The sequence below is a fragment of the Cercospora kikuchii genome, assembly GCF_019650295.1.
Source record: "Cercospora kikuchii DNA, contig_00009, whole genome shotgun sequence".
NCBI lineage: Eukaryota > Fungi > Ascomycota > Dothideomycetes > Mycosphaerellales > Mycosphaerellaceae > Cercospora > Cercospora kikuchii.
The window spans coordinates 1772165-1793106 of record NW_025408590.1 but is presented as its reverse complement, the minus strand read 5'-3'; the positions used below and the strand labels follow the sequence as shown (position 1 = coordinate 1793106).

At 54.1% G+C, this 20942-nt stretch overlaps 11 protein-coding genes across 12 annotated transcripts; 6 read left to right on the top strand and 5 right to left on the bottom strand.

Annotated features, from left to right (window-relative positions):
- Positions 1–356: 356 nt before the first annotated feature.
- On the bottom strand, positions 357–1066 carry CKM354_001282100 (proteasome core particle subunit beta 4; the record flags this gene model as incomplete). The annotated part of the gene is made up of 3 exons (XM_044808347.1): positions 357–808; positions 858–1011; positions 1052–1066. The coding sequence occupies 3 exons, from the start codon at positions 1064–1066 to the stop codon at positions 357–359; spliced, it is 621 nt and encodes a 206-aa protein (XP_044664282.1).
- A 443-nt stretch (positions 1067–1509) lies between these two features.
- On the top strand, positions 1510–4441 carry CKM354_001282000 (uncharacterized protein; the record flags this gene model as incomplete). Its single annotated transcript, XM_044808346.1, has 2 exons — positions 1510–1686; positions 1745–4441. 2 exons carry the CDS (start codon positions 1510–1512, stop codon positions 4439–4441), a joined length of 2874 nt encoding a protein of 957 aa, XP_044664281.1.
- Positions 4442–5990: 1549 nt separating this feature from the next.
- CKM354_001281900 (uncharacterized protein) lies at positions 5991–6557 on the top strand (the record flags this gene model as incomplete). The annotated part of the gene is made up of 1 exon (XM_044808345.1): positions 5991–6557. The coding sequence occupies one exon, from the start codon at positions 5991–5993 to the stop codon at positions 6555–6557; it is 567 nt and encodes a 188-aa protein (XP_044664280.1).
- Positions 6558–7446: 889 nt separating this feature from the next.
- On the top strand, positions 7447–8310 carry CKM354_001281800 (uncharacterized protein; the record flags this gene model as incomplete). The annotated part of the gene is made up of 1 exon (XM_044808344.1): positions 7447–8310. The coding sequence occupies one exon, from the start codon at positions 7447–7449 to the stop codon at positions 8308–8310; it is 864 nt and encodes a 287-aa protein (XP_044664279.1).
- Positions 8311–8488: 178 nt separating this feature from the next.
- Positions 8489–9241, bottom strand: CKM354_001281700 (uncharacterized protein; the record flags this gene model as incomplete). The annotated part of the gene is made up of 2 exons (XM_044808343.1): positions 8489–8910; positions 8974–9241. The coding sequence occupies 2 exons, from the start codon at positions 9239–9241 to the stop codon at positions 8489–8491; spliced, it is 690 nt and encodes a 229-aa protein (XP_044664278.1).
- A 1256-nt stretch (positions 9242–10497) lies between these two features.
- On the top strand, positions 10498–10980 carry CKM354_001281600 (uncharacterized protein; the record flags this gene model as incomplete). The annotated part of the gene is made up of 1 exon (XM_044808342.1): positions 10498–10980. One exon carries the CDS (start codon positions 10498–10500, stop codon positions 10978–10980), a length of 483 nt encoding a protein of 160 aa, XP_044664277.1.
- A 266-nt stretch (positions 10981–11246) lies between these two features.
- Positions 11247–12221, bottom strand: CKM354_001281500 (uncharacterized protein; the record flags this gene model as incomplete). Of its 2 annotated transcripts, none has more annotated exons than XM_044808340.1 (1): positions 11247–12221. In XM_044808340.1, one exon carries the CDS (start codon positions 12219–12221, stop codon positions 11247–11249), a length of 975 nt encoding a protein of 324 aa, XP_044664275.1. The 2 variants fall into 2 exon arrangements, with proteins under 2 accessions (XP_044664275.1, XP_044664276.1); XM_044808341.1 differs by having other exon boundaries at positions 11247–11636.
- A 448-nt stretch (positions 12222–12669) lies between these two features.
- On the bottom strand, positions 12670–13316 carry CKM354_001281400 (uncharacterized protein; the record flags this gene model as incomplete). Its single annotated transcript, XM_044808339.1, has 3 exons — positions 12670–12801; positions 12850–13201; positions 13270–13316. The coding sequence occupies 3 exons, from the start codon at positions 13314–13316 to the stop codon at positions 12670–12672; spliced, it is 531 nt and encodes a 176-aa protein (XP_044664274.1).
- A 776-nt stretch (positions 13317–14092) lies between these two features.
- CKM354_001281300 (uncharacterized protein) lies at positions 14093–15379 on the top strand (the record flags this gene model as incomplete). The annotated part of the gene is made up of 2 exons (XM_044808338.1): positions 14093–15085; positions 15143–15379. The coding sequence occupies 2 exons, from the start codon at positions 14093–14095 to the stop codon at positions 15377–15379; spliced, it is 1230 nt and encodes a 409-aa protein (XP_044664273.1).
- Positions 15380–15871: 492 nt separating this feature from the next.
- CKM354_001281200 (uncharacterized protein) lies at positions 15872–16747 on the bottom strand (the record flags this gene model as incomplete). Its single annotated transcript, XM_044808337.1, has 1 exon — positions 15872–16747. The coding sequence occupies one exon, from the start codon at positions 16745–16747 to the stop codon at positions 15872–15874; it is 876 nt and encodes a 291-aa protein (XP_044664272.1).
- A 1609-nt stretch (positions 16748–18356) lies between these two features.
- CKM354_001281100 (uncharacterized protein) lies at positions 18357–20900 on the top strand (the record flags this gene model as incomplete). Its single annotated transcript, XM_044808336.1, has 1 exon — positions 18357–20900. One exon carries the CDS (start codon positions 18357–18359, stop codon positions 20898–20900), a length of 2544 nt encoding a protein of 847 aa, XP_044664271.1.
- Positions 20901–20942: the final 42 nt, after the last annotated feature.

Below are 20942 nucleotides of genomic sequence, written 5' to 3'. Positions count from 1 at the left end.
TACATAACATAGGTCCACGTTGGTGTCGCGGTGTGGTGGCTCTCACGATCGAAAACGAGTCGATTCGGGCGGAAAGGGCGTTGTGGCGGCGGCGCTGGCTTGAGCTCTGTAGAGTTACAGTGGGTCACATGGGTGACAAAATATAACGTAGGTGCATGTTCCTGTCGCGGTGTGGTGGCTCTCACGATCGAAAACGAGTCGATTCGGGCGGAAAGGGCGCTGTGATGGCTGAGACGCGTCGATAGGCACGGAGAGCGGGCATCATATAATACATTCGGATTCGTATCTAGCAGCTTCTGGCTGCGTGCTCCCAATCAGCATTCAACCACCACAGATCCGCATTGGGAATCGTCTTTCTATGGTGCTAGCACTTGCTGCGAGTCGTCGTAATCTAGTTCCCGCACGCCATCCTTGTCCACCACCTTCACGAGCACGCCCTTGAAGTCGATCGGCAACCGCCGCTTCAGTTCATCTGTGCACATCCTCAATATCTTCATTCCCTGCTCGAAGCTGATGTCTGGGTGGTGATGCTTGTCTAATGTTGACAGGCAGTAGTACTGTGCGTAGCCATGGGCGGCGTATGGGACAGGAGCGCACGACGCCAGGTAGTCGATCCAGTGCAGCGTGGGCTTGTTGGTGTGATGGTCGAAGCCGCCGAGCAGCAGATTCACGGTGTAGGGTGAGCGCGATCGCAGGGACTTTGCTAGCTCTGAGCGGACGAAGGAGGCGGTCTCGTTGGGGGTGAGGTCGGTGCCGTTGCGCATGCTGTAGAGGGCGACGTTGGCTTGGACGTATTCGGCGAACTGGACTGCTTGTTGTCAGTATGAGCGCGTGTGAGTGGCTGTTTGTGGACCTACTCGTGTCGCCGGCTTCTCCCACGAAGGCCATGAGTGTGTGCTTGTTCAGCGAGCGCGTCTTGTCATCGGATGCTTTGAGAATGGTTGCGCCTCGCATGGCCGCTTTCGAGGCGGCGATGATGGTGAAGTCCTTGCCAGTGATGCCGAGAAGAACCTCCCTATATATACATTAGTGGACGACATATCCGAGATACTGAGAGATCATACATGATTGCGGTGTTGTTGTTGTGTGTGTGTGGTTCGGGAAGGAAACAGTCAATGGGGTTGATGATGGAGCTCTGTCTCCAGAGGCAGCTGCAGTTGACGCGGTTCGCTTAGTTCGGCGCCGGCTTCCGAGCCCTAAGAACCTTCCGCCTGGCAGCAAAATGGAAACCGTGACCAACACGGCATGCGCTGCCCGTGGGCTCGAATACTTCCTCGCATCTCGTATCTCTGAATTCACGCGGCGTGTTCAAGGCACTCTGTCTTGCGAAGCGAGATAGCAACGAATGTCGTTGCTTCCGAGTTTCCATTTTGCTGTCCGCAACTAGTCGGTCCGGACCTCCGCAGCCCTATACGGAAGCTAGATGGGCAGGGTTCAAAAAAGTGCAGCTTCACATGAAACTTCGACAGCATCTGCGTTGTCGTGCACTCGGTTCCGAAACCAGGCAACATGGCCTACAAAGCAGAATTGCGGACCACATTCGAGCCGAGTCGCGTCATTCAGCCCATCTATACCGGCGGCGCGGTCTCGCTAAGTCAGAATGGGCGCATTCTGGCCTCAACACTGGGCGAAGATGCTCTGCTCACGGATTTGAGTACCGGCACCCATTTGGCGCGCATAGAAGGCGTAAGCATATTTCATAGTGCTCAGTGGCGCGGACTGACTGTTGACACAAAGTGACCAGGACGGCGAACCTCTGACCACCATCACACTCACTCCCGATGCCTCACACCTGATACTGTGCTCGCGATCGATCGCGATGCGCATATATTCCCTCCATGAATCACAGCTGGACGACACGATTGATGCGAAGCTCGTGCGAACACTCAAACCCCACAAGACGCCCGTGGTAGTTGTGGCAACAGACGGTACGAGTTCCCTGCTTGCTACGGGAGGCGCAGATGGCGAGATCAAAGTGTGGGACATTCGCGCAGGCTATACGACACATACTTTCCACGGACACAGCGGAGTCATCTCGGCGTTGCACTTCTTCCAAGTCGACCCGAACGAAGCGGGCGAGGCCACGACTAAGAGCAAGAAGAGAAAGAACAAGCAGAAGAATGATGTTGCGGAAGAGGTACAAGATGGCGCGACAGCAGGGTATAGGCTGGCTTCTGGAGGCGACGATGGGAATATCAGGGTGTGGGACCTCCACAAAGGAAAAGCAGTCGCGACACTCGAGAGTCACGTCAGCGTCGTGAGGAGCCTGGATTACTCGCCCGAACAGAGATTGCTGCTCAGCGGAAGCAGAGACAAGACCGTCGTACTCTGGGACTCAAGGTCATGGCAACAAGCTAGCACGATCGCGGTGTTAGAGACCGTCGAGGCTGCCGGATTTCTTGAGGCGGGTCTCCTCATCTACACAGGAGGAGAGACCGCGAGGCTTCGAATATGGAACACTGACGATGGACCAGAGGTGACAGAAGAGCAGGAGGAAGGCGCGGAGATCGAAAGAATAGTCGATGTGCAGTGTTCGCCTGATCTGCCATTCCTACTCACGGTGCACGACGATCAGACCTTGATCTTGCGGTCATTGGAAGGGCTCGCGAGTGCATCCAGCGCCAACCGGATCCAGCCATTGCCCATAATTCGACGGATCAGTGGGACTCACGACGAAGTCATCGACCTTGCATATGTTGGACGGGATCGACATCTTCTGGCTCTTGCGACAAATTTAGAAGACATCCGTATTGTCTCGCTGGACACAGACAAGTCAAGTGGTGGCTCACCCTACTTTGGCGCCGATGTTGCTCTTCTCCGCGGTCACTCTGAGATTATTATCACCATCGACACCGATTGGTCTGGCTGTTGGCTTGCCACAGGAGCGAAGGACAACACTGCAAAGCTGTGGCGGTTGGATCCCGAGAACAACTCTTATGGGTGCTATGCCACCTTCACCGGGCATGCGGAGAGCATTGGAGCTGTAGCGCTTCCCAATGGTACACCAGCACATGGATCGAAGGAATACCAAAATCCGCTCGAGCACCCGCCTAAATTCCTCATCACTGGAAGTCAGGACAAGACGATAAAGCGATGGGATATCAGCACTCAAGCCGGCAAAGGTCCCAGGGCAGCATACACGAGGAAAGCGCATGACAAAGACATCAACGCGATCGAGACTTCGTACTCCTCCACAACCCCCCTGTTCGCATCCGCATCACAAGACAAGACTGTGAAGATCTGGGATGTGCAGACTGGCGAGACCATCGGAGTGTTGCGAGGCCACAAGCGTGGAGTGTGGACAGTTGCATTTGCCCCTTCCGATATGCCTCCTTTGACTACGAACGAAAGCGGAAGTGCGAGCACCTCCAAGGGTATGGTGGTCACTGGCAGCGGCGACAAAACCGTCCGGATTTGGAGCTTGACAGACTACAGCTGTCTGCGAACATTCGAAGGTCACTCGAACAGTGTGCTGAAAGTCGTCTGGCTTCCCCCGCCGAACAAAAGTGGGAAGGACGTTAGAGGCGTGCAAGTGGCCAGCGCTGCTGGCGACGGCCTCGTTAAGGTTTGGGATGCACAAAGTAGTGAATGTGCTGCAACTCTCGATAATCATATCGATCGTGTTTGGGCGCTTGCAGTCCGGCCGCAACCAGCACGCAGCGAGGCAGATGCGAAAGCAGAATCTCAAGAAGCTGATGAGGAGGCACCGGACAGCACATCACAGCTTGAGTTAGTCTCTGGCTCGGCGGACAGCACACTGACCTTCTGGGCCGATACCACAACGCAGACTGCCCTCGCGGCGACGATGCAGGCCACGCAGCGGATCGAACAGGACCAGGAGCTGCAGAACGCGATTCGAGCGAACAATTTCCGAGACGCAATTGTTCTTTCGTTGCAGCTCAATCACCCAAAGAGACTTCTCGAGGTCTTCAGATCGGCCATCGACAATCCTTCCACAGAAGTTGAAAGCCTTACGGGGCGTGTCGAAGTTGACGATGTCCTCGCATCGTTGTCTGAGAGTCAGCTCTGGAACCTCCTCCGCCGTTTGCGAGATTGGAACGCAAATGGTCGAACACATCACGTCGCGCAACGTGTACTATATGCGCTGTTCAGGATATACCCAAAGGAGAAAATCATTGGTCTGCAACGGCGACGCAAGCAAATTGCGGCTGCAGACGACGACGAGGCTCTTGCGGGAGCCATGGCCGAGACGAGTCTCCAGGACAAAGTGAACAGTAAGGAAAGCGTCAAGGACGTGCTTGATGCTCTCAAGGCCTATTCAGATAGACACTACCAACGTCTGGAGAAAACGAGTGAGGAGCGATTCGTCTTGCTCTGGGCACTAGGACAGATGGATGATGTGAGCACGGCGAATCTGCAGCTCACTAACGGTGTGAACGGCCACAAAGAGGAGGATGTTGTAATGCTGAACGGAACGTGATACCATATACAAGGCTCATCGCCGCATGCTGTCGGAATGCGCGGATCCAGCATTCGGTTCGACCAATTGATCCGATTTTTCTCACAACAGAAGCCAAACTTGGGACGCATGAGTAATGATACCACACGGAAAGCGTACTATTGCATTGTCGACCATGTTGTATGGCCCAATCAAGCTCTTCTGCAACGTAAAGTACCGCGAGGCCGCGAGGTGACAAAGACAAACCCGCGGTTGGTTGTCCACCTGTCATTATGCCCTTGGCGCTATTTTTCAATACCACCTGCCACAGGTACTGCTAACTCTTCCTCCGCAAAACCTCCAGCTTCAGTAGCAGTTCGCGCAATTCGGAAACCTTGAGGCCACATCGCTCAGCCCACTACCTCGATCTTAGCGGAGCCGACAACACGGCATTACCTCAGGCAAGTTCGACATCGCTCGAGTCCAAGACATCATGAAGTGGGCAAAACTCTTTGCTCTTGCTGCAGTAGCAAGGCAGACTTCGGCAACCTGGAAAAAGGGCCACTGGAAGGCAGAGACTACTGGTGCCAACTCAACAGAACTGATACAATGCATGGCCGAGATGAAGGCAATGCTAGAAGCAAATCCAAAAGGTAAGCTCTCGTAACATATTCTGAACTCGACTAACCTCAAGGCAAAGCAAATCCCATAGAAGGTTACCAATGTGCAAACTCTTGGTGGCAAGTTGGGAGTAATCATATGGGGATACCCTTCCACACGAACCTGAAGAGTTTCCGGCAGTGCGAAGACGATCTCGCAGAAGCAGTCTATGCTGCTAGGGACTGGTTCCAATGTCAAGCACGGGTCTTTTGGGGTCGCAGCTTTGTAGCTTACTCGCCGCTAGGGCTCGAAGCATGCCTAGACAAGGGCCACGCACCGTGCGAGGATCATGGCTCATGGTTCTGGCCCTACCATGGAAAGTAGACTGATCGTAACCTGTATTTGGCTTTTGGTAAAGTGTGGTACTGCGAGGCGAGAAAATGACCAACTGTTGGGACTGCAACATATATAATCAAAACCCAAAACTAAAACCCGCAGCTATCCGCTTCCTCCCACCCCGTAACTACCTAAGCTGCAACTCTGCAACTCGGACCACAACCACTCAACATCGATATCGCGCAGCAAAAGGTTCCATCATCGCCCGAGATCAAGTGAAGTGGACGGAATCCATTCCTGTCGCTACACTTGCGATCATTACGACGGCGGACTCTGCGAAGAGAATCTGCCTCCCGGCCATCAAAAGCGCTAAAATCAGAGAAGTCACAGAGTGTGTCACGGAGATTCGAATCATTGAAGACCAAGGCTCGGATTACTACTGTCTACTTCATCCCGCTGTCAGCGAATATCGCCACTCTAGAACGACTAGCTTACAATGTTCCGAACGGCTTCCTTGACAACTCCTCAGGCGGCAGCCGCGCGCGCCGCGCGCATGCCGGAAGAATGTCCAATCTGTTACGAGCCGATCGCCTTCCCCATCAAGACCTTCTGCGGCCATTGCTTCTGCTACGACTGCGGGATTCGATGGTTCACCATGTCAGATCAATGCCCAATCTGTCGCAACAAATTGTGCCAGGGACCGCCCGACCCTAAAGCAGAAGTCAACACGATCTTAAGGCGTTCTCGGGATGCTGCAACGCAGGGCCGAGAGAATCTGGAAGAGGAGTTGAGGTTGCAGGAGCAGCGCAGAGATGCTTTTCGAGAGGCCGTACATCGCATTCTTGATGCGGAGGCGCCTAATGGGGAGGTTTGGCGAATCAGTGCACTTGTGAGGCGGCTGCGCAATGATCGCTCTGCTGGCCGGTATGAGTTTGAGTATGATGAGTCGCTTGAAATGCTGGGTGCGATGCACGCTGAACGGACTGGGATTGTGGTGATCTCCGGCTTGGTGCTGAAAAGCGATCTGACTGAAGATGATGCGGAGGAGGCTGAGGTCGAAGACATGGACGAAAGTGCAGTCGGCGACAGTGAAGAGAGCAGCGAGAAGAACAGCGACAATAGCGATATGGACGCTGCAGAGGACAGTGGAGAGGAGAGCGAGGCTGGTGATGAGGCGATTTTACCTCATACGGAAAATAAGACTGCCGAGATGAGCCAGTGATGCAAGAAGATGGTGGTGATACGGACTATCACTTCGCACCAGCAGAGCCCAGAAACGTTCGTCAACGCGCTGATCAATACGGTCTGTCCGCCGATTTTCAGCTTGCCCTACATGGAGATTCAGAGGACTTCGAAAGCGTGACAGGTATTCCAGGCATCGAGCGACTACTCCTCCTGAAGAAAGACATCTCGAAAAAGCACGTCCATGCTGTAGAGCTTCCTTCGAACGAGAGAGTGTCCGGAACTCGACAATGCAACTCCCTAAACGCACGTACGCCACCGTTGGAAGCCCGGAAGCGCCTGTCTCTTCGTTGTGGTCCTCCCATCTGGGTAACGAGGCCATTCGATCGCGTCTGCAGTATCGAGCTCATTGATCCGACCAACACATCGGTTGCATACGCTGAAAGGTGCTCGAAGAAGCGTTGTGATTGTTCGAATCATCGAAGGCGCTCCTCGTCTGTCTCACGTCCTGCCTGTGCTGTTGATTATCGAACCTGCAGCAACGCTTGTGCTGCAATCGACTTCACAATGCTGCAAGAAACAATTTCTGATGTACAGGAGAAGAGTGGCGGTTTCGTCGCCCCAACTGAAGCCCCCGCTGTCTCTGTCTGCCTGCTGCAGGCTTGACACTAGCGTGTTTCAACGGTGTCAAACAACGACAATTCACACGTGCAAGCTCGAACAAGACCCTCGGGTTCAATCCACAGTCATTCCTCTTCACACCTACATCAGCACAGCTCGACTGCCAATTGACGCTGTGCTAGATGGACCAGCACTTCGACGACCCTTTGCTTCGACCACATTCTCGCGCGCACTACTAACCATTTCAACCACCACTCAGGACGCGCCCAGTACTCACTGACCAAAACCTCTTCCAAAGAGCATCGAATATGCCACTTCCAACATACATCGAGTTCACCGACCACCACCTCTTCTCCGCAATGGAACAGGACCAAGACGACTACGCCGAACTATGCGCCATTTGCCGAGGACCCTTCTCCTCCCCCGTCGAAACAACCTGCGGCCATCTCTTCTGCTACCGCTGCGCTCACTCCTGGTTCTCCACCAAGGCTACTTGTCCCAACTGCCGTCAACCTCTTTACGACGAATCGACCAGACCTCGCTGGATCGCCACTGTGGAAAGCTTCCCATTCGACAGTCTAGATTTCGACATCGACCAAGATATCGTTCTGCAGAGATTGATCGAACTAATTCCTATCTTCGAAGAAGACGAGATAGACTTCGACAATGTCTTGATTCGAGTTAACTATGACAACCTGATAGCAGTTGCCGTTGCGGCCACTGCTTGGGGACATGAGCAACTTGACGAAGACAATCAGCTGCCTGGAGAAGAGCTCCTTAAAATCCAGAAAGCATATTTTGCAGCCGTGAACAAGGTGCAAAAAGTACTTTGGGAGCTTCGCGGTGAACTTGTCATGTCGATGAGATTGTGGCGTCTGCTTCGTGAGCCATTCTTTGATGAAGAGTCGGATTACGAGGGTAGTGAAGATGGAGAAGAGGACGAGGACGAGGAAGAGGGTCATTTCGACCATCAAGATAACGACTATGGGGATAGTGAGTATTTCGAAGTTGGAGGCGAGGACGACGCCGACGATGAGGGTTCCGATGAAGATTACGGTGGGCCGTCAGCAGCAGCAGAAGCAGCTCAAGAGAACCTGGACACGGACCTTCAGAATATGCTGTTATACATCTGCCAGTACGCGACGGCCCACCGCCGAGTATTGCATTGGTAGCTAGGTAGGAGTGTATAACGCCCCCAATCAATCGCCAGAAGGTGCACTTTCTCCCCGAAGAATCGGAGGCCCCAAAGCTAAAGTAGACCGAACGCTGCTGGAAGCTCCATTGCACGTGTTCACACAAGTCGACGTCCCATCAGCTCCGGTTCTCTCACCCCCCCATCCCTCCGCATCCTCACCTCCCAGGAACCTCAACCGGAAAGTCCCACTCCTGAACCTCAAACACCCCCTTCTCACTCCTCCCCATCCCACCCCCACTCCTCTCCGTCTCCGCATCCTCAACAAGCCCCAACTTCCAATCCGCCCCTTTCGAAAACTCAAAACACCTATAATCCGCATTCGCAAACCTCCTCTTACTGATCCCCGTCCTCAAAAACCCCGCATGGCTCACAATCGCAACAACTTTCTCCTTCCGAGCATACAGAGCCTCAAGACAATGATCCCCTCGTTGCCGATTCGCCTTCTTCGTATACGCATACGGTGTGTTGTCAGATTTATCAGGATATCTAGGATCGACATGAGAGAAATCGAGTTCTGGGAATCGTTTGGAAAGCTCTTCGAGGGAGCTGCCAGAGTCGCAGGGCTTGTTGGAGTTTTCTGTCAATGCATCTAATGTCAGCCACGATTCTTTTTCCCAATCAGATAGAAGTTGAAACTGACCCTGCCACATCGCATCCACCTCAACCGGCACGCCACTCTCCACAAGCCATGATAAAGCATTGAGCGTTGTTTGGCAAGTCCGTTTCATAGGACTGGTAATAATCCTCTCCACTCTCAACGCCAAAGGACATTCTTCTCTAAGATGTTTTTCGAGAGCTTTACATTGCTCAAGACCTTTGGCTGTGAGTTCTGGATCATGCAAGTTCCAATTGCTTGTTGCGTTGTGTTCTGCTTCGGCGTGGCGGATGAAGATCAGTGTAGGTGGCATATTTCAGTAGAATTGCTTTTAAGCAATATCTTGAGGATCTAGGGAACGTTATGCATTGTGGGCAATTTTGTGATGCTCGCGGGAAAGATGAGATTCGTCGTGCATCGCTACGCCATTACGTCATTTTGAAGGTCGAGAAGGAGCAGGTGAAGTGAGTCTTGGGAGAAGAGTCCTTTCTCAAGTCATCACTGAGACGCGGCAAGGACAGAATGCTGCACCGAATGCCGCAGTTGTCGCCATACGGAGCTGGGACTGATCCGTCGCTTTGATCGTATTCCCGTACCTCTGAGCAAGCTGCCTCGTCACACTAGTCCAATTGTTCAGATCGTGAGGACGCGCGAATCCGGTGAACATGATCTCGGAAAATTTCGAGGTGTTGCGACCACTTCAACCTGGCTTGTAAGATACTTCTTGGAGACTGTTTTACCGATTCGGCCGATCCTGCTGGGAGGCTATGCGATGGCCTGTCCCAATGCAGGAGGCACTGCGAGAAGATTACCATGCCGGAGACTCTGATGGCTCAGAACGTCGCAAGATGAATGATATCCGACATTAGGTTCAGCTCCAACCTCATCGCCCGTCCCAGTGGCAAAAAGTAGCACAGCCCTCACACAACTGGGGCTGATGAACCACAAGACTGCATCGCCCAACAACAATGACAATGCCCCTCTGGAAGCCCCTCCGAACCACCTCAGCCCAGCCGGACTTCCGCCATGAATAGAAAAGAGACACGCAATGCACAAGCAGAACATCAGTGTCATCGACGCAAGCGCGGAGCACAAACCGACGCGAGACGAAGACATCCCCGTCAAGCCTCTGCCAATCACCATCACAGATCTTCTATCTCTTGGCAAAAAACCGCTGAGCCTCATCCTTGACGTTCCTCTGTGCAACTCTCCGAAGGCACACAATCGCACGGCGAATTGTGAACAACGTGCTCGAACGATGTCTCCTCCAGCACTGCCATCCCACGCGCTTCGGTTCTCCGTATATCCGACTGAAGGCTGACGCGCGTTACCGCAGAATCGTAGCTGTGCAAAGTAGCCGATGCTAATCATCATGCTAGTAAGACAGGACGAGGCGAAATCATATATATGCCTCCTAGGAACAGACACATTCAAGGTAAGCAGAGCAAGGCAAAACAGAACACAACACAACACAATACAACGACAGCTGGTCTGCCGCGCCATCTCTATCCTATCTACCAAGAAATTAAACAAGAACCACATCAAACCACCATCAAACAACTACCCAACATGAAACTCTACGCCCTCGCCACCCTCCTAACCCTCACATCCGCCATCCCAACGAACAACAACAACGAACCCAACAACAAACCCCACATCCGCCGCTCCCTCACCGGCGTAGCCTTCAAACCCCTCGGCCAAGAATTCTACCCCGTCGCCAACAATCCACCTTACGGCAACCCGCGAAACCCCGCTGGCTACCCGGTCCCCACAGGCACCGCCCCAGCAGTGCCATATCCGACAGGAACATCCTCCCCCTTCCCAATCCCCACAGGCTCACTGCCCTGCAGCACATCCGGCTCCGTGGTTTGCGCGGGCCCCAAACTCTTCGGCCTCTGCGACAATGGAGCTGTGAGTTTCCGCTCCGTGGCACCAGGAACCGCATGTGTGAATGGGAAAATCGTCTCGGAGAGGGAGATTTATGCAATCGTGGATGATGAGGACGATGAGGATGATCGAGTTGGCGGGTGGGGGTGGTGGAAGAGGGTTTAAGTCTCCCAAGCAAGAGGTCGAAGAAAGTTCAATTGAGGATGTGATGTGCTGTGATATGATGATATGATGATGGAAATGAAAGGGAGGCGATGGCGTTTCTGCATTTCTGGTGACGGGTCTTCTTTTGGCATGAAATGATATAAAGTCATAGAAAGCTTTTGTGAAAGGCACCACCACGCCCAACAAGCTCAACGAGCGGTATAGAAGAAAAAAATAGAGCTTCGAAATTAAATGTTCGGGTATCGCAAGAAATTTCATCACTACAATCATCGCCTCGAACCTTTTCTCTTCCTCGCAGGACTAGCGCCTTTCGCAGGAGAGCCAGTACCAGGCGCAGCAGACGCACCATTCTCACGCTCCACCAAAGGACTCGTCTGTCGAATCGAATACCCACCACCACGCGGATGGTCCAAAACATCAATCTGCACCCCCTGCCCATCACTACTATCGCTGCTACTAGTCTCCACGCGACGAAGCCCACTCCCGTATTGCTCTCTCGCACCTCGTTGAGGAGCTAAAGGTGACGAAGAAGCTGGAGCTCGTCGCAGGGAAGCATAGCGAACATCAGTAGGGTAAGGTGGGTTTGGCGGATGCCCGGGTGCGGGCGGACCACTGACATTGCGTCGCCCCTGCGCTGCGGGCATCGGCGGTGCCATGTCGTAGTCGTACGCGGCCCATTGTTGCGCAGTGCTCGCTGATCTGGTCCGTGATGGAGGGGCATACCAGTCCGCATCGTCGGGCGGCTGAGATCGAAGAGAGCCCGACGACTCTGGTCGGATGTAGCGCGGTGGAATAGGTGGCATTTCTGGCGGCGTCGACTCCCTTCGACTATGCTTTGAAGAGGATCGAGAAGAGGGATGTGCGCGCGCGAGCTCTGGAGACGGAGGATTGAAGTAAGTCACTGGTGCATACATGACTCCATTCGGACCAGGGATCATGCTCTCTCGAGGCGGATAGCCGGAGACAGCTTGGGGGTCGGAGTTCTTCCTGCTAGGCGGATCCTTTTGTTTTGTCTTCGAATTCGACTTGGCTGGAGAACCAAAAAGCAAGGAGGATGTACTGCCCTTGCGTCCCTTTTGATTTTTCAAGCTCGTGCTGCTGCTGGAACGACTGCTCGACTTTGCTTTTTCCTTTTCCTTCGCCGCCTTTGCCGGCGTGGCAGGAGGTGAGACCAGAGCTTGAGTTGGCGGATGCTCCAATCGCTGGCCATTCCTGCGCTCAAGAGCCGCCATCTCGTCCATGCTCAGACTCACGTTGCCCTTACCTTCCCTTCGTGCTCGCGAGATCCTGTCCAGAGCGGTGTGTAGTAGAGCTTCCTCTCGATCCCTCGCAGCGAACGACCTGCTCTGCTGGTACCGCTCGTCCTCTTCTTCCGAAATATCATCGTAATACGCTCGATCATCGTACAATGTGCCGCCTCTATTTTGCCGTCTATCCTGACCCAGGTCGTAGCCATCAAAATACAGTTTATCGCTTGTCCTGAGAGATCCAATGCGGTCGCTTGCTTCGTTCAACACAACGCCGTGTCCATGTTCATCATACTCTCCCTCGCTGTCCAGCTCGTGAATGGAGCGTGGATCACGAAGCTCCCAATCTTGCGGATATGTGTGCGTGGCTCTTCGCCTGGTCCCGCCGAGAGCTCCGGGTCGTCTTCCCGTTTCGTAGGGCGAAGAGTGCGCGGCAGACGACCTATACCGCCTCCTCGGAGAAACTAGCGGCGACATCTTTTTCCATGAATGCTGCGTGACCGAGGATGGTCACGCCGGATGCGCCAATGAGCCACAGCACAGTGGTGAAGGGAGAAGCCCAGAAGAAGAGGGGCTATATGAGGTTAGCTGGAGCAGAGTAGGACTCGGCATCGGAACTCACAATGGATACCACGAGCAGACCGGTGTAGAGCTGGCTCACGGTCGCCCGGGCAAAGCCCACGTCGAGGTCACGACCCTCGAGCTTGCCGATCCCGTACATGCCACCTACGATCAGGACGATCACGAAGGACAGCAGCAAATTTGTAAGCAAGCTGTAGATGCTGAGCATGACGAAGACGGCGGCATAGTTGCTGCTGAAGTAGGATAGGTTGTAGTTGACTCGGTTCTGGATCGTGCCAAAGTCTGCTGGCTTGCTGATGCGTTTGATATCGAGAAACTCGGAGATGGGACGCAGATTGGCGAAACGCGATCCGACGGACTGCGACCTGAGGGAGTCGAAACGACCGCCCAAGCTGTACGCGCACATGTCAGCGTCCGACGCATTACTGCAGCTGCTGCCTCCGCGCGGGTGAATGCTCACTTCAATCGCGATGTCAAGGCATCGATGGGAATATTGATGCGGGCCATATTGTCTGGACGGCGCGTGCAGAGGTGCGACGAGGAGATCGGGGGGCCGGGTGGTCTTGTAGATTCTGCGAAACACGCGTGATATTAGCATCCGCGCCTCAACCGTGGTTGCAAGCCGCCTTCAGAGGGCCGCATCCGGACAGCTGCAGCGATCCGGCGACGGGTGAACCTACATTGCGTCGTGCGTGTGGGAGCGTCGGTGACAGCGAGCGGACGGTGGAGCGGAACGAGTCGGTGGTGGTGGGAGGTGGAAAGGAGCAGGCAGAAAGGCGTTGACAGAAAGTCCCCAAGTATCGGTGGTGAGAAGCAGCGTTGAACTCTCCCGCTGCTCTCACACAAATCCGCACGGCATCCCTGCGCCGCTGCCGTGCCGAGAGGATGGCCCAGGGTCTGGCTCCCCTGAATTCGCACGTGAAAGAGGACAGCTAGTGCCCATGCATGGTGAGGAGAAGATGGTGAATCTGATGAAGATGGGCAGGACAGGTGGGAAGGAGGAGATGCGGCCCAGAAGAGCTCTTTTCATGCATTTCTTCCCCTCGCCCTCGATTCGCCGGGGCGTGTGCAGCAGCAGGGCAGGGAACGCGCTCTGTCAATAAGCTTCTGCCACGACACGAGCCCGCCAGAAATTCGCGCGCCCAACTCGTCCACTGCTGGCCTCTTTGTTGGCCGAAGACAGCAGTACATCCACCATCCCCTCCACCGCCTGCCCATAGGCCACAGTCCGCATCGTCACCTCTGCGAAGGTGTGTGCCGAGTCGTCCAGCGCATCGCCCATCATGCCGCGTCTCCACTTGCTGCTGCTGGCACTGCTCGTGGCCCTCGCTGCAGCATGGACCAAAGAGGACCACGAAATCTTCCGCCTGCACGATGAGGTCCAGAAGTCCGAGGGCACCAATGCCACCTTCTACTCCTTCCTCGGCATCAAGCCCAATGCCGGGCAGGAAGACATCAACAAAGCCTACCGCAAACTCTCCCGCACGCTGCATCCCGACAAGGCTCGGAGTAATTGGATAGCCAACTACAACAAGCCGACGCCCGTCAAGACAAAAGCCGGAGCCAAGCCGACTGTACACGTGCAAAAGGACAAAAAACCCAGCCAAGGCGAGATTAAAAAGTTCAACAAGGAAGCCAGTGCGAGATTCGAGAGATTGTCCTTGGTGACAGGTGTCCTGCGCGGACCGGAAAGAGATCGATACGACCACTTCCTCAAGAACGGTTTCCCAACATGGAGAGGCACAGGATACTACTACGAACGCTTCCGACCAGGTCTCGGCTCCGTCCTGTTCGGCCTCTTCGTCTTCGTTGGCGGAGGTGTCCACTACGCCGCTCTGTATCTGTCCCACAAACGCCAGAAAGAGTTCGTGGAGAAATACATCAAACACGCCCGTCGCGTCGCTTGGGGTGACGAGGGTGGTATTGGAGCAATCCCAGGTCTCGGCGGAGCTATCCCACCAGCACAACAGAATGGAGGCAACACCCCAGACAATGAGGAAAGCATGCAATGGAACCGCAAGCAGAAGCGAGAGATGGAACGCCAGAAGAAGAAGGAAGGCAAGAACCCTTCCAAAGCCAACAAGGCTCGTCTCGCGCAAAAGGCCAAAGAAGACGGCATCAGCACTCCAGTCGAGACAGAAGTCATTTCCGGTCCAGTGGGAGCAAAGAAGAGAACAGTAGCCGAAAACGGCAAGATCCTCATCGTCGACAGCGTCGGAAACGTCTTTTTGGAAGAAGAAACCGAAGAAGGCGATACTCAGGAATTCTTGCTCGATGTAAGTCCCCCGCTGACTCCGCTTCTCTCGCAGCCTCTCACTAATTGCTTCCCACAGCCCAACGAACTCCCCACCCCCTCGATCAAAGACACCTTTCTCCTCCGCCTGCCCATCTTCCTGTACAACAAATCTCTCGGCCGCGTATTCGGTAAAACACAAGATGCCGCATTGGCAGATCTCGTAGGCGAGGATGGAGAAGGAGAAGAGAGCGATGAGACTTCTGCCTTGCAAAGTGCTACTGCGCCGAATGCCAATGGCGAGACGAGGAAGAGGAGAACAAAGAACAAATCATGACCTAGATCTTCTGGGTCAAAAAAGTCAAGCTAGGATTGTGTAAATCTAAGAATAGAAGAATATAAAAATGTTATAGTATGACATGAACCTGAATGTAACTATTTTTGCACATTCGTGACACAGTATGAGGGTATTTGGGGAATACAGCAAGCATGTTTGTACGAGAAAGAGAGGTTCTGCTGATTCTCCGTCTCCCACATGGAGAGTCCAATACAGAGTGGCCTCGCTAACGGGAAGACGCGCCTTTGTATACCAGAAATTGGCGTACGAAGTCATTATCAGCACCGCCAGACTGCGTAATGGAACAATTGACCAAATATCGTATCAAATCCTCTCCTTCATTGATATACACCTCCAAATCTATCTCCACTTCTATGTACCCTGATACTCATACTCATACACCTCAGCATTTCACCCCCTACCATGCTCGCCAAGTCCAACCCATCTATCAATCACCCATCAACCTCCTCTCTCTCTCAAGCCCAGGCCGCCTTATGATGAAGACGAAAGCGTAGTAGGCCTAATAATAATCTCCTCCTGCGACGTTGTCAAACTCGCCTTCGGCGCATCCACAAATGTCGTCTGCGTAAGAGTCGGCCCTAGTGGAGTTTCCGTAATGACAGTAACACTCGTGACAGTACTTTGCGGAGGCTTGACAGTGACGAACGCGATAGAGCTGGAAGTAGTCGAAGAGGCTCCTCCGAGTCCTAGGCTTCCGAGGATGCCAGCGATGTCGGATGCCAGGGCTGCTGCTTGCGAGGAGGCGTTGGTCGTGGAGGTGGAAGTCGAGGTCGAAGAAGTGGAGGGGATGGATGGAGTGGCGGTGATGGTGATGAGCTCTGTCGTGACATGTTGCTGCTCTGCGCCAGCTTGGCCGGGGATGACGAAGTTAGGGGCGATGTTGATCGCGGGCTGCTGTTGACCGCTGCCGCCGCATGTGGCGGCAACTGCCGTGCCTTGACCTGCCCAAGGGAAGAGTCGGGCTGGTGCGTTGTTATAGAGGCCGATGATGGTGTATGCGAAGATGATGGTGCTTTCGAAGAAAAGCGTAATCATGAGAACGATGAAGAGAGCAAGTGGCATATGAATGCCAGATCTCCTCTTTGGCTCTGGGTAATGCTCTCGCACGTATTCGCGTGGCGTGTGAGGTGGAGGCGGCGGTGGTGCAGGAGGAGCAACACCGAACAAGGTGGAGAAACGTGGTGGGTAGTCTTTCTTCTCCTGCTCGTCATGCTGTGATGAAGGATAGCCGTTCTTCTTCAGCGCCATGTCTGCATCTTCCATCTCCGCAGGCGCTCGTCCGGGTTGGCCGTCCTCGTGCATCATCTCCTCGTTGGCTTTCTTCTCGAAATGGCTGGAGAATGACATGATTGGAAATTGCTGAAGGAACGAGCTCTTGGAAATGCAGTTTGCTGTTTGTCGAACTTTGTAATAAAAGTCGTGGAAGTCGTGAATGTCGTGACTGAGCAATTGCCTGCAATTGTCTCGTAAAAATGTATATGGTATCGTCAAAGGACTCTGTCCAAACACCTCTTCAATGCTGCGAGAGCGCCCGGCGCCGTGAAGTCTATTAGCAGTACGCCGCACAAAGTCGTTGTTTCTGAACAAAGAGCGTTTGACCAGCAAAGCAATATTAACAAAGGTCTCGTGCGGCGAAGTGAAAGAAACAGTAACGAAAGGGAAAAAGGTCTGAAAGACACGTGAGGCCGTCAAACGCGTGAATTTCGAGAGGAAGAAGGAGAAGAGGCTGCGACCCAGTGGGCAGACTCACTCCGAGACTTCCCTTCGCGGCCGCGTTGCAGACCTACAGTTCGCGTCGGTGTCGTCGAACAAACACTCGCATCGGCTATAGTGTGGATTTCGTAGGGGCCAATGGTGCATGCCTGTCAGATACCGTCGGAACTGTTCTTCGTTACACACGGCGGCTTGCGTCGAGCCATCGAAGCCGTTGCTGTAAGCGCTTGGCTGTGGTTGTAGCATGGACGACAGCTGAAGCAGACGTCGGAAGTGGAGCTTGTGTCGGATGAATGCCAAGACTTAGTTTGATTGGTTGAACGTGGCTTCTCTATTTTGGGCGTCGAGACCGCGCTTGCTTGCTCGACGCGATACCATGAATATGAACATGAAGATAAACATGCCATCCTGCCGATATTGGTTGCGTTCTGTGCCGATTCTCATGTGCCTGATAAGAGCGCGAAAGCCTAGCCTGCGAAAGCACATGACAGTACCGGGGTCACCGTCATCACAAGCGAAATAGAGCAGACTTCACCAGCCAACGAACGTGGCCTTCAAGAATAGCGCAATGGAAGAATGCCAGCGGTCCGCCACTGCTCGTTGACCCCTTTTGCAAGTAAGATAGAGTTTGAGAATATGACAGTTTCAGGCTCGTGGGGTTCGCGCAACAGCGTGCACACAATTCCATGCTTATACAGTTTACCGGTTTTGAACACTTTCCTCCACGCAGAGGAAAGTGTCCCCTCAAAGTCCTGAAACCTCCGCGCGGAGGTTTTTGGTCATCTCAGCCTGGATTCTTCAGCGCGGAGGTTTTTGGTCATCTCAGCCTTCATTCTTCGGCGCGGAGGCTTTTGGTTATTTCAGCACTGATTCTTCAGCGCGGAGGTTTTTGGTCATTTCAGCACTGATTCTTCAGCGCGGAGGTTTTTGGTCATCTCAGCCTTCATTCTTCGGCGCGGAGGCTTTTGGTCATTTCAGCACTGATTCTTCCGCGCGGAGGTTTTTGGTCATCTCAGGCTGGACTCGGCGTGAACGTCTGTGGTCATTTCAGTGACGGAGAGTGGCGAGAGGGCTGGAACAATGCTTTGACGGGACTGGGAGTCTCAGGATCATTCACATGCTGAAGAGCTCGACTGATCGATTGGTAGTGTTCTGCGAAGTGAGCGATGGCTCCACTGAAGATTCTCACATGTAGTTAAGTCACCACGTAATTATATGGCTCACATGCCATCTGATTGCAGCCATGTCCACTCACGCACATGGCACTGGATTGAGCGCGAAGGATATCCCTCACCGCCTGCAAGCATCTTTATTCCACACCACAACCAACTTGCAGTACCACAGCACTGGACTCCCTATGGATTCCAACGCTCTGGCGTCCCAGCTGACTGGCCTGGGGGCACCGCCTCCGGGAATCAGTAACTCCACCCATATGCCGAACAACGGCATGTCAGAGAGCTTCATGAACCTACTTTACCGCAATGCGCAGCTGGAGACGGAGCTGCGCATCGTCAAGGAGCAACTCGCACAAGCTCAGCAATCGACGCAATACCTCCTTCGTCTGTTGAGCGACTCTTCGAATTCGCAACCAGCACTCCTTTCGAGCAACGGTGCAAACCCGCAACTTGACACCATCATTCCAGTCGCGCGCAAGGATTCGGTCACAGAGTTTTTAGAGAAGCCGAAGGAGTCAGTCCCTGCGGCTCCGCTAGTCAACTTCGAAGGAACAGATTCGCTTCTCGACCTCAACGCCGTTGAGGCTGCAGCAGGCAGCACTGAACCAACGTCGCAAGCTCACATCCACCCCCGAAAACTGAAACCAGACTCAATCGGCCTCGGAATCTCCCAAACCCATTCATCTCAAAGCAGCTTCGCAATGACCACCACCGAAGAAGCAACTCCCTCATGCAACTCCGCCAACCCAAGCTTCAGGCAGCAGCAGCAGTCTGGCTTCACCATCAGACAGAGCGACGGCACTTCGATGTTCGTTCCAACTCCACCAATGGACAACCCACTGGAAACGCCCTTCCGCAGCATGACTTCTTCTGAACCACCACCGATTCTCGGGCACGAGCACCGCAGTCTGGCAGGTAAAGCATTTGTCTGGGTGGAAATGACACCAGAAGAGCTGACCGATGTCATCGCGCGATATGCCAAGGAGCACCCGAGACATACTGCGGAGGAGTATCGCAGCTATTTTGAGGACGTGATTCGGCCTGCATATCTTCAGCAGGAGAGGGAGAGAGCGCAGGCGAGGGAGGTCTTGGTCAAAAATGAGGGTGTTGCGCAGGACATCGGCGAGCCGAGCACCAACTCATCTCAATCTGGTGGCGAGGAAGGAAGCGCCGATAAAGCATCCAGTCCAGAAGGCGAGTCGTCCGGGGAGCCGATCAAGGCGCAGACGATGGTGGATGAGAATTCGACTGTTGGGGAGAAGGTGCCGCCGGAAGTGAAGGACGATGTCTGCAGCTCAGAACCGGCAAACGTGGCCAGCAGCACGTCCGTCTATGCTTCTGAAGGGCAGTCGTCAGAAGCTCATTTGACGCAGACCGGATCACGCTTCGATGGGCCGACTCCGTCAAACGGGCCTCGAATCGAATTCGACGCGACTGCAGAGCGTTTCGTGGCAAAGGAGCTGGAGGCTGAGGCATCTCGCGACTTTGCTCCCGAAGCTGATCTTGTGCTGGCAGCAGCCAACGTGACGCCCAGCACGACCGTCACCAGCACACCTTCGACAGCCGATTACCAGCCTCCTCGCCTTTATAACCCAACCGCTCTCTGTGACGCCAAGATCTTGCAAGCCGAGTTCCAAAACCGAGTGCCATCTCGTGGCCGTCGTCATATGGATCGAAGCGCCCGGCCCGAACGACACGACTCCAAAGCTCCAGGCTATCCAGAAGGATGTGTTCGGCCAGGCTTCAGCAACACCGCATACACCACCTACCCCAACGAAGTGTCAGACCTCTTTGCCACCGCGGCCGAAGGTGACGAGCATCCTCAGCGAACAGTCCTGATAACCAACATCCCTTCATCCACCACCCTCCTCGACGTCCTCTCAACGATCCGCTCCGGCCAAATCTTCTCCTCAATTTTCGTTGACACAAGGTCAATGCGCACCAAACCACGAATCTCAACCGCCACGGCCCTCGTGACCTTCCTCCACGGCCGAGACGCCCTCGATTTCACCAAGCACTCCACCGAACACCCTTTCAGCGTTCAACTTCTGCCAACAGTCTCCCGCCCCATCCACCCCTCAACTGAATCTTCCACCCGCATCCTCTCCATCTCCGACCCAAAGAACATCTGGACCCCCAACGAAGTCGTCCTCCGCCTAATCGCCAACGGAGTCCCACACCCCCTCAAAGCCGAATCCACCACAGAAACCCCAGGACTCCTGCTCTTCCACTTCGCCAGCATGGCCGAAGCACGACTCGCCCATCACGCCATCTCCCGCGACTACACTTTCTTCGGCAACGTGGAAAAAGGCTACTTCAAGGATCCTTGCGACAGCAAACCCCTCCCCGCCCACACAGGCAAAGTCCAAGTCAAAGACACCAGCACTCCCCTCACCGCTTCTCAGCAGCACGACGAGTGGCAGAAGCAAGACGGTGCGGATGGCGCGGAGATCGCAGCTGAGCAGACCGGTCTCGAAGCCTTCCACGTCAATCAATCCCCCCTCCCCAAATCTCAATCCTCACTTCCATCGCCATCTCCCGCAAGAACGATCCCCTACTCCTCCGGAATCCACACCAAAATCCCCTACCAATCCATCATGTTTGAAGGCTGAATAGACCCTCCATCCATTCCACCTCCACCTCACACTCTCCTC